This window comes from Oreochromis niloticus, linkage group LG17 (genome assembly GCF_001858045.2).
Source record: "Oreochromis niloticus isolate F11D_XX linkage group LG17, O_niloticus_UMD_NMBU, whole genome shotgun sequence".
In the NCBI taxonomy this organism is placed as follows: Eukaryota; Metazoa; Chordata; class Actinopteri; order Cichliformes; family Cichlidae; genus Oreochromis; species Oreochromis niloticus.
Window position 1 is genome coordinate 32,740,362 of NC_031981.2, and position 14,585 is coordinate 32,754,946.

At 38.8% G+C, this 14,585-nt stretch overlaps 1 protein-coding gene across 1 annotated transcript in view; it reads left to right on the forward strand.

Moving 5' to 3' along the window:
- Nucleotides 1–14,585, forward strand: part of col24a1 (collagen type XXIV alpha 1 chain) — an 86,580-nt gene extending 71,995 nt beyond the window's left edge. The window contains exons 46-60 of the mRNA XM_005457122.4: nt 1,133–1,186; nt 1,966–2,073; nt 4,549–4,656; nt 4,799–4,906; nt 7,155–7,208; nt 7,319–7,381; nt 7,611–7,664; nt 7,872–7,907; nt 8,809–8,844; nt 10,209–10,235; nt 11,068–11,133; nt 11,240–11,408; nt 11,489–11,598; nt 12,553–12,783; nt 13,147–14,585. Coding sequence (XP_005457179.1) covers nt 1,133–1,186; nt 1,966–2,073; nt 4,549–4,656; nt 4,799–4,906; nt 7,155–7,208; nt 7,319–7,381; nt 7,611–7,664; nt 7,872–7,907; nt 8,809–8,844; nt 10,209–10,235; nt 11,068–11,133; nt 11,240–11,408; nt 11,489–11,598; nt 12,553–12,783; nt 13,147–13,293 — 1,371 coding nt within the window. The 3' untranslated portion in view covers nt 13,294–14,585. The remainder of the gene's footprint in view (nt 1–1,132; nt 1,187–1,965; nt 2,074–4,548; nt 4,657–4,798; nt 4,907–7,154; nt 7,209–7,318; nt 7,382–7,610; nt 7,665–7,871; nt 7,908–8,808; nt 8,845–10,208; nt 10,236–11,067; nt 11,134–11,239; nt 11,409–11,488; nt 11,599–12,552; nt 12,784–13,146) is intronic.

Sequence of the window (14,585 nt, forward strand, 5' to 3'; positions counted from 1 at the left end):
TTTTCAATAATGTGAATAGTTTAGGGAATCACTAAATTTGGTCTCTTCTCTGCGTGGAATGATGGATTTACACCTGACAGTAGAAAATGTACAAAACCAGATGCAAACAGATTTAACCAAAATCCCCAATTTGTCATCGTTTAGCTGTCACCACAGGAGCATGCTGGTACAGATGTTTAAGCTGCTTGTCACGCTAGATAATTTTAGCTCAGCTGTGGTAGAATTCTGCTTACTTCATCGAGTTAGAAAGCAGGCGGTTAAAGAAAAAAAAAAAAGGCTTGGAGCAGTTAAATTTGGACAGCAACCAGGGAACTGCAGCTTTTCCTCACACCCTGAATGCACGATTAAGCTTCTCTAATATTTTATCTGGTGTTTATTAATGGCTCATTGCTTTTTGTTCTTTGATACTTAAATTGCAGACAGCTTTTAGTAACATGTGCTACCTTGAACTAACAGGTTTGCTTGCTTAGTCTCATGTTCTTTAGAGCCCTCAGTCTTCACAGGCTTTCTAATTGCATAAGTATGATTTCCCCGTGCAACAGCTTTGACGCTCCTTGATCAGGTTCCATATGGCCTTTTGTAATCTTGAAGTGTCACAGGTGTACAGACATGACTGACTCACCACCACATGTGAAACAGCTTGTATAGAAGAGTGATTATATAAGCAGTTCACATACTATCCAAGCATTTCAGTGGATTTCGCCAAACTTGAGTTCAAATGAAGTTTGTGCAATACCTTAACATGCAACTTGTATTTCTATATGCTTAGAAGCACTGAGAACTTAGCAGCCTGCCAGGAAACACTGGAAACTGTGAGGATCTTCTGTATGCCTGTTTTAGATTAACAGCTTTGATAAAGCATTTCTTAAACAATATCTCTCTGGGACTATGAATAAATCACTGTCAGTGGGTTTATGTTTTTAGCTGTTGTGGTTCTAAAGTATCCATAAAAGTTTTGATCTGGACATTTCTTCCAACAGTATTCAGTGATTTTCACTCAAAACTGAAACATTTCTCTGTGAAGTATAGTAAAAATCAAATTTTTACTGTCTAGAGAGTGATATACTAAAGTATTTTTGTTTTCTTTTTAATGCAAATGTACATGTTATTTTTCATGTTTATGTTTTTCTAGGGTTTGGCTGGAAAGAAAGGTGCAAGAGGTCTGGTTGGAGCTCCCGGCATTGAAGTAAGCATCATATTAGCTCAATTAAGTGAATGGCCTAAAGAGAAGCAGCCTCCTCTTTACATTAGCTGAGAATCTTCTGCATCATCAAATTATTGGATATATCTACACGGTTCTCATTCCTGTAAAAGAAAAAAAAAATCACAACAAGATCAACAGTTATCATTGATAAAATAAACAGACCAATAAACATGGAGAATTCTAATACTCATGACTGCATCAGAGGACACAAATGCAGACAAAAAGAAGTCTGATGCAGAACATAATGTGAGCTTTAATTTAAAAAACTTGATAAGCCAAAACCCAACAGGATTGTAATAAAAATGCAAAAACTAAACTAAAACAAACTATGAGGAAGGCACTAAAGACAAAAGTAGGACATCTAGGAGCAGATGATTACACAAAGAGAAAGACAAGACTAGAGTCTTAGGGATGACTGACAGTGAGACACAGTTGGAAATAAAAAGGCAGGAAAGGAACAAAGACAGGAGACAAAACCCAGAGCAAGACACACAAGAAAACCAACCTTCAAAATAAAACAGGAAGTAACTGAAAGACAAAGTAACTGAGAAATATGAAGACAGAGAAGACCAGGATAAATATTTTATTGTAATTTCTAACGATCCAGACGGTGGACTTCAGTGCTTCAGGCTAAGCATCAGAGGAAGAATCACAGGTGTAAATATAGTCACAAGATTATTGACGGAAAGTGGTGTTTTACGAAAAGATTGATGGTATTTTTAAATGCCCCTCAGGCTGAAACTGACACTGTCATTTAACAGGGGCCGACTGGTTTACCTGGGCTCACAGGAATGAAGGGTTATCCAGGCCCTGATGGCCCCCCGGGACCGACTGGCTTAGCAGGACTTCCAGGAAAGCAAGGTCGACAGGTAATCAGTGACATATAGACAGCAGCGTTTCCTTGGTGTTGGGATTAACATTATAGCAAAAGCTAACTACGGTAGTCTTAAGTAATTGATTAGCTTTCCATTTTAGGCAATTCAATAGACTCACATTAATGAAATATATTCAAAAAGCAGAGTTCAGTTGAACGTTTTTGCACCACGAGCACTGTTAATGTTGGTCGCAGAAGGAGTTGAAAGACGTAGTTGCACAGCTAAACTGTCAACAGGGCAGTAACTTTACTGGAGACTTGTGGCGTGCTTTGGAAAGATACCACTGCAGCACCACAAAAATCAACAAATGGGACTTATGGAATTGCAAGTGACCAAAGGTTTACTCCAGCTCCTTCCATCTGTTGTTGTACGAGTGAGACTGGAGACTTGGACTGATCATTAAATGTCTTGTTTGATTTGATTGGCCTCTTCATTTTGGGCCTCTCCAAATATGTATGCAGCCAAAGTGGACTGGGATTACATGCGTGCAAAAGTCCTTTTAGCCAAGCTGGAAAGCCAAGTCCTACTGGTCTGGCTTTCATTTAGATAATGTTGTATGAAAGTCTAGTGAGGCTAATTTTAGCCATTGATGCTTTTCAGATGAACTAAAACTATACTGTTTCTTATTGGTAACATCCCCAACTGCACTTGTGTTTTTTTTAAATTAGCATTTTATTCACAGAGACCTGTTCTTATAAACTGGTGTTGAAAGAAGGTGAACAATCCCTTGTCTGTCTAATTTAAATATTGTAATATGCTACATAACTTTGCACTTTGCTGTAACAAAACAAATTTCCCACCTGTGGGACTAATAAAGGTCATCTTATCTTATCTTATGTCTTACATTGCTGTGTAAAAACGTGATGCAATGATGTGACATTGCATCACTTTTTACTTTGAGCTCCAAAAGAAGGCAAAATTTCAGCTCTGCAGAGTTGTAGTAGAGCACCATTGTTGTTTTACTTGATAAAGGACATTCTTCACTCCTTAAGTTTAAGTCTTTAAATCAAACAGATGTTTAAAAGCTGCAGATTCTGAGTCTTGGAGAGCACCTTTCAAATAATTGGCAGCTTTTCTGTGACAAAAATATCTTTTTTGTTTATATTTATGTTTATTGTACATTCAATGACATCACAAAAAGGTCACAAATGATTAAACAAACTGTTACCTTCAGTTGCTTCAGTGCTTAAGGCACTTTTTGCTGAGACTATACTGTTTACTGGTAGCACTACAGTGAATCAGTTTCAGTTTTTCACTCAAGCTGTCAAGAAAAAGCTGTCACGTTTCATAAATCCTTGTGAAATTATCCACATTGTCTTTGCCCTTTGTGCCAAAGCTGGCACAAAATTCACTGTGACCTCATAAATGACATTTTTGGCAATAACTTAGTGATGATAAAATGATGAACCCATTATAAATTATATCTCAAAGGTCTCCTTAATGAAGCATCACATGTCAAGTCCATGGATGTTGTTATCTAGGTTTAATCTGGTCTGCCATCCGTGACATTTACAGACCATCTTGTGTGTTAATTAGTTGAAAAGTTAAAATTGGTCTCTTTCGGGCTCAAATTCAACAAATTTATGTTTACCCTCCGACTCATGTTCTTTTGATTAGAGGTCAAAATTATTTCTAAATGGCACGTAGCCCCTTTTACCCGCATTCCTGTATGTGGGGAAAGGTGAAGAGTAAATTGGTGAGACCTTGGTTTATGTAAGGGTCTGCCAACACCTGCATACTGTGGGTTTCATCCAGTAAACCATTGGTGGTGTAATTCCACCCAAATTCCTAAAGTATCCTGTCTCTTCACTGTCAGCCACATGCGAGGCAACAACTCACTGAGTGTGTTATTTTAAAATCTCAGGCTCCCTGCTGCCTCACTACACTGCTGATGGAGCAGGAAACCACTGTGGTCTGCAAAGTAAAAAACAACTCACTAACAGGTTTTCTGGACCGCCTTTAGGCATACGCTGTCGAGAACCCGTGTTCTAAAATTGTTTCAATACAACAATTTTTGTTTATATATTTAAAAATGAAACACTGGAAATAGTGGTCATTGTACTCTATAGCAACTAATTGTAGTAGATGTCAATATTTACCATCAGTAAATAACCCTCTCCACTAACACTCAAGTTCCAAATGATTTTTCCAACATGCATTTATACACTTGTGTTTAGTTTTTGCAGAGGACTATGCTTGTGGTTTTGCCTGCTTTGTTAGTGTATTTTGGGATAATCCCACTTCAGAAGTTTGAGTGTCATTTATTTAATAGCAACATTTAAACAGAAGAGGCACCCATGAGATAGACCTCAAATTTGTCACTATATATGTCATTTACTATTGTAGAGTTTTAAACAGTGGTATAATGTTTTGCGGATTTTGTGTTGTGCCTTTTGAGGAAGCACACTAACTTTAGTACCTTTTTAACCTTGGCAAAGATTTGTTCAATCACCTCTTGTGTGTATGTAGGGTCAGAGGGGCTCGGTGGGACTGGAAGGGCCTGCTGGACGGCCAGGTCCCATGGGAGAACTTGGACTTCCTGGACCTCCTGGAGAAAGGGGACCGCCTGGTCACAAGGTGGAAATGTTAATCATTATAAAGACCCATTTTATTCTGAATTTTTGCAGAGTTTTGATAGATGAAAGTCATCTAAGGTGAAATAAAATTCTACTGTAACTTGCACCTACACTGTTTAATTGTTGACCTTTTATTGAATCAGGGAGAACCTGGCCTACCAGGAGACAGGGGGGCCCCTGGAATCAAGGGCATGAAGGGGGCTGCAGGTGACCAGGGAAAGAAAGGAGACCCAGGACCCAAAGGACAGCCTGTGAGTACATGCAAGCAAAGTCCTAAAATATAAGTCAATCTTTAATAGTACTTGAGCAAAGTTTGTTGTAAACTGTGTGGTAGTTCTGTGATTTATTATAAAAGTTTTGACGTACAATTAGGCCTATAAATAAAAAATAGCTGCAATTCCTTAACAGTTAATTTAAAAACTTTGGTTAAACTCTTTTTAAAGCAAATTTAAAGCTGAAAATTTGCATTTCAATCACATCTTGTTTGTTTGATTTAAAATCAACTGCGGTGGTGCACAGAAACGGTGTCAGTGTGCAAAACTTTTGGCTCTAACTGTATGTTTGAGGATCAGTTCTGTTCATCGTGGACAGTGTTTAGAAGACAGAATTATGACTCTGATGCAGGACAGGATTTCAACTTAAAACAGTGTTTGTTGCTGGTGTTTCAAACCCTTACAACGAGGCACAGGGGAGGCAAGAAGTGTGATAACGGATGGGAAACACAGACACATAAATTGACCAAAATGCAGAATACTAGACACAAGAGGACAAACACAAAGGGAGGAATAAACTGCCAGGAACAAGGAATACAACCAGATACGCTAAATGTAACCCCAAAACAAACCAAAAACCAAAACTTCAAGCTCCATCAAACTCAGAATGCTGGGGCGAAGGACCAGGATGCTGTTAGCTGAATTCACATTCAGAGACAGTTCTACAAAATCAAATTAACTAGTTCCATCGCATCATATTAAAAGAAGGATGTCAAAATACAATATACATATATATATATATATATATTTTTTATTTTTTATTTTTTTTTATTTTGTTATTTTAAATTCTATGCCTGACACATTTTTGTAACTCTTTAATCTTCACATTTGTACAGTTTTTATTTCAGGCTGTGTGTTTTTCACAGATACTTGTCATGTCTTTTTTTCATGTACCCGGTAGAGTATATACATTACTTTCCACTGGAATGCACTTGTTGAAATATGGCTTCATAAGCTTATATACATTCTTTAATACCTCTCTAAATATAGCTTCAGGGACCTATGAAGCCAATCTTTGGTGAGGTTTTAATGTGTGCCTGACACTTTTCCAACCTGAGTAGAGTAACAAATTATCTGGGCGAGACTAGGAATGGAAACATTCCGCCTGGTGAGGCCAAGTTATGTAAGATCCTCACACTCCAGGGACCTGAAAAAGAGGTGCTCCTTTAGTTATGTAACTCCCCGAAGAAGAAAAAAGAAACAGCATTTAATCCCTCGCTCTCCCCTCCTATAGTTATCTCCACTGATGCTCCTGAAACTGAGAGGAGACTCAGACCCTTGGGTCAGATCCCTTTACACGTTTTAGTCAATAGAGTCTCTCGGCCAGAGTCACCAGTTTCAAAGTGGAGCTGTCTAAAGAATGTGGAAGACTGGCTGTACAAACACAGTCTGCCACCCTGGACAGCATGTGCTTAGACACAGGATAGGACGCAGACATCCATTCCCTCGCAGTGTGTCTAGGTTATGTGAGTGTGTGCACTGAGGCTGCAGATTGAGACATAAAGTCTTGTCTGTGTGCCCCAGTTCTTTTGAAAAAGAAAAGAAGAGTCTTTATAAGGCCTGCCTAGTGTCCCTGTTGTGTCTGGTATTAAAACTGGGTGAAAAATCAAGTAAAACAACCCCACCTCCACACACACACACTTGCCTTTTATATCTTAGTAAGGACATCTAATTGAATGCTTTCCCTAGCCGCTTACCCTTACCCTAACCATCAAAAATGCCTAACCCTTAGGTTATGGTTAGGTTTAGGCTAACTGTAGCCCTGACACTAAAACCACATTTTGAGCCTCAAAAATGCCTTCAGACTTGTGGGGCCCCGAATTTGGGCCCCATAAGGGACTGTTGGTCCCACAAGTATTTTTGGTCCTCAAAAGATGTATAAGTGTGAACATACACATAAACATGCTATATGTCTTTAACTATTGTATGTTCAGCATATTAAATATCAAATATCAAGTTCCTGTCTTCTCCATTGGAGAAGAAAGAAATAAACAACTTATTTTCTATTGTCCATTATCTCCAATAATAAGTGTTGACTTTATATGTTTTGTATGTATCTTAAGACCTATTTGTCTTAGGGACCCACTTTTATGAGTAAATCTACGTAATTCTACTGAGGATATTGTTGAGAGATTTACTGTCAGCCCCGATTACATCACATAAGAGATTAAAAAAATTTTTTTTAAAGAGCCATTCTTTGCATATTGTGTTTTTTGTTTTTTTATAGGGGGAAACTGGAGATCTGGGCATGATTGGTTTACAGGGCTTACCAGGACCTAAGGTAAACAACCGAGTAGCCAACATGTATTAAGAGCGTATAAAAAAACGATAAAAAATAACGGGAGAGGAGGTTTGGACAAGAAATAACAAATATCTTTTTCCTTGAAACAGGGGCCAACTGGTGATTTAGGACTGAGAGGTTTCCCTGGTCCTAAAGGTCCTATCGGTACTTTGGTGAGTTTAATAGAAACTGAAATAGGACCAGGTAGGCACACAATGGTGCTTTCTTCAGAAGTACTGATTTAAATCAAATCCCACTCAGGAAAGAACTTTCAGAAATATGAATACATTTTTGTTTTGTTCCCTGTTGTCAAAGTGTTTATAAAGAGAACATGTGCAGTACACCTTGAAGTCTTTATAGATGTTTTTACTGCCTTTTCAGCAATGTCACTATTTGTTTCAGGGCTTCACTGGACCTCTAGGCCCTGAAGGAAAAATGGGTCCAATGGGAAAACCTGTAGGTTTTTTTTTTTCTCATTTTGTGTATGTGTGTGTAGGACTCGTACAAAGAAAAGGGAACTATTACACTCTCACATTCAGACTTTGACTGTATGTTTTCTTTAATTTCCAATAAAGAGAGTTCATCTCTGGCCATGTTGATTGATAATACAGATTGGAATACAGCGCTGTATGTGTCTTTATGCTATGTTATCCTTTTTTGCAGGGACCAAGGGGTCCAAAAGGAAACAGTGGTGAAATGGTGAGATGCAATCAAACCCTTTAATCAAAACCTGGAAAGTCTTCTGTATTATTATGTCATGACTGCACTCTGCCAAAGTGTCAAACATTCCTGACTGAGAAACACTTGGTTGTCTTAGCGGCCACCTCAAAGCAGTTTGTGCGTGTAAAAACAGAGCTGTAGTTGATGAAAGTTACAGGAATGTGAGCTAGGGTGTAGTGGTAGTTTTGTTTATATGGCTTTCCTAAAGTGTCGGTGCTGTATGACACTTTAGGCTAAGGCTATGGCTGAGTCATAATGAGCATGCTCTCCCGGAGCTCAGTGTGGGGCCCTCTTGTGTAAACAATGCTGAGGAAGTGCTTTGACAAAATGTTAGCAGGGAAAGCTGCAGTGTAATCCACACAGTCACTTCTCAGTCGTGGTAGTTAGATTGTCAGTTCTTTGCAAATCCCTCTGCATTTCACCCTACCACACGCAAACACACTGTACTCAATGGGGCTCTAATCCTAGGCTTTACTCAGATGCTGTTAAAATGTGCATAGTCTCACAGTATGGTATGGATAGGAAGTGCCTGGGATCCCACTTACAGACTTCATGAAGTTCAACTGCACCAGTGTTGTGTCCCTAGTCCACCAGAGGGGGCAGTATGTGAATGATGCTACTGTCGCTCTACAGAGCATCTCAGAGAAGGATTCAGTTCAATTCCATTTTATTTATACAGCGCCAAATCACAACAGCAGTCGCCTCAAGGCGCTTGAAGGAAGATGAATCACGAATCTGTTCCATTCTGTTCACTGTGGGGCTGCACTTATTTCATCTATTTAATTTTTCGTAGTGTGTGTTATTTATGTAGTAGTTCTCTGGGTATCATAATCATTTTAGCCATTTTAACGCTTATTTTCTATGCGCCTGACTCTTTCAGGGGCCTCAAGGACCACAGGGAAGCCCTGGACCCAGAGTAAGTGCTAACTACACTATCACTTTACAGAATGATTCCTACTGTATACACAGAACTACTGTATATATTTCACTGTTATTTTGGATTATGAACAATTATGAATGAGAGTTTTTACAGGTCAAATATACAGAAGTGCAAATGTTGTGAGTCACTTCTCATTTCTTTATATTTTGCTAGAAAATAAGAAATAGATGCAAGGAATTATTGAAATGTGCAAACATGCATCGGAATATAGTATGAAAGGCAAAGACTCAGTTTGTGTGCTTCTAATGAGTTTGAAAGTCAATATTTGGTATGACCACCTTTATTCTTCTGCACAGTCTGAACTTCATAAAGCTTCTTGAAGAAAAAGCTCTTCTTTGGATGTTGGCTGCTTTTCTCTGTCAAGATGATCTCACACGGCTTCAATAATGTTGAGGTCTCTGGAGAGACCAGTCCATGTGTGACTGACATCATTGTGTGTATCCAGGTGTGATTATGCCGCATTGGCAGCGTGTTTGGGGTCATTTTCATGCTAAAAAAGGTCAACAAGCTGATAATTGATAATCAGATGCTTTCCAAATGGTACTGCATGGTAGATCAAAATCTCATGGTATTCTCTTGCCTCCACCATGTTTTACAGTTTGCTGTAGACACTCCCTCCGGTACCTCTCTCCTGACTTTCTCCCCCTACATATTGATAATGATTTAGATTCAAATTTGGTGTTGCCTTTGATTTACTGTGTCATGTCTTTGTTGGATTTTGTCTTGTGTCTTACGGGCATGAGTTTCAGATACTATGTTAAGTTAATAACTCACCATGTTGTTGCAAAAGTGCAGCTACATTTTATGCTGACCAAACTGTTATCATAGGCTGCTTGCTTTTTCTTCTTCTTTTTTTAGATTCAACTAAAGAAACTAATTGTGTTTTGGGGACGGCAACAATTTAAAATTGGTCTATACATAACACTAGATGCTTCTTTGATGCTTTAATGATTCAACAAACAGACAAAAAAACAACATCAACAGAACATTCCTCCAAAAATGTTCAAGTGTAAGAACTGGACTAAAAATAAGTGAACGAGCAGCCAATGTCGAAAGAAAACTTCTGAAAGATTTACAGAAAGCCTGGAGTCCAAATCTGTCTCCTTGGAAGCAAAATGTAAAGAAGTGAGAAGTGACTCAAGACTTCAGAGAATCACATGGCGAGCTGGGGTTAGGGCAGTTCTGTGGTTGTACACTCTAACATTTTCCTGCAGTGTACATTTTCTTCACAGAGTCCATTGGCACATACATGACAAACCAAAAAGTGAAATGATGGCAACCACAATGAGATCATTTCTGTGTGTGTTACTCATTTTGTCCTTTTCTTTCTACCACCCCAGGGACCCCCTGGCGCTCCTGGTCCAACAGTAAGTATTTTGTGTAATGCAGACAAGATTGACTAGACAGCAGAAGTCTTGCTTTAATGTAAAATTCAGATGTTGTAATGATGTACAGTTCTTGAATATATATTACCTAGCCTGTATGTATTTATATCTCATTGTGGTTGGGGGGGGGTAAATGAGTTACATCTCTCTCTTTCTTCTCTTCTTTCCTGAAACCTAAGATGTGTGCTTTTTCAAGCTTAAATAAACATTTTAGTAAAAAATAAGTAATACAAGCCATTTTTTTTTCTGAGAGCAAAGCAGTGGCAGGGTATGATCGAACCAGGACAAGCACCTGTTTCCTGTCTTAGTCTAGATGAGCCAACAAATGGTGTATGTCAATAATAACTAAGATCCCTGTGATTGTTTTTTCAGTAGCACTGACGAAGCCTTTTCTGGCATGGCTGCTCTTGTTTGTCCCAGATTCTGGATATCATGCAGCTTTCTGCTCTCTACATGACCTTTTCTTGTTCAAACAGTTCCAAGAACCCCCTTAAACAAACAACTCAGCTGCCTTTTTTGTGTACACACATTCAGTGATTGCTGCGGTGTTTATACTAAGGGGAATGTGTTAATTTTCCCGCGACCAAAATCAAGAATGTGGCTGTTTATTGATCCAAGACTTATTTTTCTGCCCTTGTCTGGTATTAAAGTATACGCTGACGCTATTAAAGTTTTCTCACTAAACTGGACATGTCTTTCTGCTGCCGTATTTCCTTAATCAATGAGTAAGCTGACAGATTAAAATCTTTCCGTTTAATAATGAAGGCACTGAATTGTTTTCATTGAACTGAATATGTTGATTTTTAATCCACAGAGGGTGTTATATGACGACTTAGCAGTCTACAGTCTATCCGCCTCCAATGGTGCCCTGAGGACAGAGGTGAAGCACTTTATAAGGATGGATAGAGAAGTTATGGATTAGTAGATTTGTGAAGTCAGGTTAAAACTTGAGAGTTGACAGTGTTGTCGTCCCCATCCTTAACTAGAGTTTCCAGAACATGGAGATGAGCATGCCAGACCAGAATACGGAAGTACTTAAGACTCTACAGTATTTGAGCAGTGTGATCGAGAGCATCAAACAGCCTCTCGGGACAAAGGAGAACCCAGCTCGTGTCTGCAAAGACCTGCTGGACTGTCAGCACAAGTTAAAAGACGGTGAGCATCTTCACCCATACATTGAAGACACTATTTTGCACAGGTAGCAGGTCTTAACATTAATATTCTTCTCTTTTCAGGTTGGTTCTGGGTTGATCCAAACCTGGGCTGTACGTCTGATGCCTTCGAGGTGTTCTGCAACTTTACAGCTGGGGGACAGACTTGTTTACATCCAGTGTCAACTGATAAGGTAACATTGAACGAGTGAAAAAAGGACACTTTTACTTTAGACTACAGTATTTAACATTGACAGTACAAGAAAAGTTTCATTTTGATTCATTTAGAGTTTGTTTTATTTTGCTTTACTGCATTATGCTTATATTATTTTACTTTGCACACAGAAACAAAATTATTTCACAAAAATAAAAAACTATGACAGACAGAGGGTTGTACTTCCTTGTACTCTCTTTAGCCAAGGAGTTCTAGTTTTGTCTCAGCTGAGCAACGAATGCTTTTCTAGTCTGCTTAATCTTTCTTCAGGCTGTCTTTCGCATACTTCATTCTAGCTTGAAGGTGTCTCTTCTGAAGAAGTACAGTGTTTCTTGGTCTCCAACGTCTTAGTCCATTCCTGTGCAGGGTTCTAGTTACTGTCTTCCCAAATACTACTTCTTGTCTTGGCTAAGTAACTCACTGGTGTCTTGGCAGTTGCTCTGGGGTCTTTAGACACATCTCTCACTGGTTTTCTTTCCAGATTCTTTGAAAATTTTCACTTCCTTCCTCTGACAGGGTTGTTCTGTACTGTGTGGCTCTCTCCAAGTTTCTTGAGGATACTTCTCACTCCAGTTCTTTGCGTATCCATTTCTTGCTTTGTGAGCATCAGCAGTTCTTTTTCTCAAGTCTAAACTGGCTTTGTTTTCATTTTGGCATGATGCTATGTCAAGTGACAGCTAAGAATCCCTTCCTCTGTTAAAAAACGCTCCACAATTTTTCACAAAAACTTTTAATTTCATAGAGGGGCTTATAATTTTGTCCTCATCTGTACATGCATCTGTACTTTATCCTGCCTTTGCTTCACCACAGCAGATATGAAATGAAGGAGTATCCGAACTTTCATTTGTTTGGAAGGCAGGTCTTTGTCCCATTGTGGTTGTAATAACATGGTGTTCACAATCTACACCGTCTGTGCACTTTCTGTCTCCGACAGATGGTATTTGACATAGGAAATGTCCAGATGAAGTTTCTCCATTTACTGAGCAGTGAGGCTAGCCAAAGCATCACGTTTCACTGCCTGAGTTATCAACCCTCCAGCACCGCAGACAGCTTCAGCTCCAATGGACACAAAGAGAACACCAGGCTTCGGTTTCGTGGCTGGAACAAACAGATGTTTGAGAAAGACACACTACTTGAACCACATGTGCTACAAGATGAGTGCAAGGTAATGTGGTGTTTAAAAAAATGTGCCTTTGTTTTCGTCGTTGGGGCAGTTTGATTTAGTCATGAGCATTTTCTGTGGTCATTCTTACAGAAACCCACAGATGATTCTGTATAGCAATAGGACTGTCCTGTGAAATTATGACTTGCTGGGACTGATTTGAAAATGTAAACTGATATCCTGATGATATACTCTGATATATTCTTTATGCTGGTGATAAATTGTTGGTTGTAATTAAATAGGTGACAGCAGAATTTTAAAGAACTTCCTAAAGATATATTTTTTTTTTATTTACTAAAACTCATTGCCACAAATAAATAGAATCACAATCCTTTCTCCTCCCCTCCCCCATTTGTCCTGTTCCAGATCCAAGATGGCAGCTGGCACCAATCACAATTCCTCTTCCATACTCAGGACAGTGGTCAGCTACCAATTGTAGACATAGAGGAATTTCCCATTTCACAAATCAACAGTCAGCGACGTGTAGAAACCGGTCCAGTCTGCTTCCTCTGATACCAACATCCCTGTCATCGAAGCCACTTTTATAAACCACTTTAATCCACAGACTTTTAAAATTTCCTACCAAAGAGATGCTAGCACAGCAAGGCAGACTGTATCCCCAAGAGCTTGTTGCATTTGCAGGAGAGCTTCAACAGGACTTACTGTGAGACTAACAAAAACCCAACATCCAATGGCAGGCAGCTCTACGTGGAAGAAATCAGTCTCTGTGGAACACACGTGCCAAAGAGGACAGTGTATACTGATATTTATCTAATCAATGTGTAAAGTGTTTGTTTAATTTTCACTCAAAAGGTGCTTAGGGCCACTGCATATGGACCCATTTTACTTCCTGATCACAGGGGTAGGGCCTCACATTGCAGCAGCCTGTCCAAAACCCAAAACTTAAACCTGCCATTCACTCATGTTCCACCCCTTCAACTCCCAAACACACCATCCTTAGCAGGGGTCGAACCCAAAGGATCATGCCAGGCCTCTGCAGAGGGCACTGTCTAACTAAAGGTGCAATATGGAAAATATGTGTGCTTTAAATATTTCATCGTCCAATCAGAGGCTATATTTGATATTGTTTTTCATGATATTTTGTCTTCGGTCCCATCCAGTCGGACCTGTACATCTTGACAGATGGTACTCTACCTCTACCTGCTTTCAAAAATAGTCAAGTTAGTCATTTTTACCTTTGTTTTGTATGTACCGGTTACATCAGAATTTGTTATGTTGTTTGAATGCTTATGTTGATTTGGTCACTTCTAATTTATGAACCATGTTTTGATACACAACATATTTTTCATAGCTTTTCCTACTATGTGGTAGTTTCCTCAGGGGAAACCTATCATTGGTGCTGCAACGTTTCCTGTGTATATATTGACAGCATACTTTAATGTTTATTTATAACCTGTCTTTTTTTTTTTTTTTGGTTTGTTTTTTGATTTATTATTATGTTTGGTCACATTACTGTACCACAGTAAGTTATACTCTCAGAGAACTTGCTTACTTGGTCAACCACAGCTCGGTCTAGAGGAGTATTTATGTTTGAAAAGTGTGTGTGTGTGCGCATGCACACCTGTGACTGTGTGTTCATCAAACTGCTTTATAAATTCATTCAGAAGTCAAATGCAGCTACGGGAGGACAAAATCAAAAAACACAGAAAACAGTCATCATACTCTTAAGTTATGTTACCATTAATTAAGTGTAATTATATAAAGTCTGTGGAGGATAAAGTTGGATGAAAATGTGTAAATAAAAAATAATTTTAGAAATGAATAAATGGGACATTTTATCCACA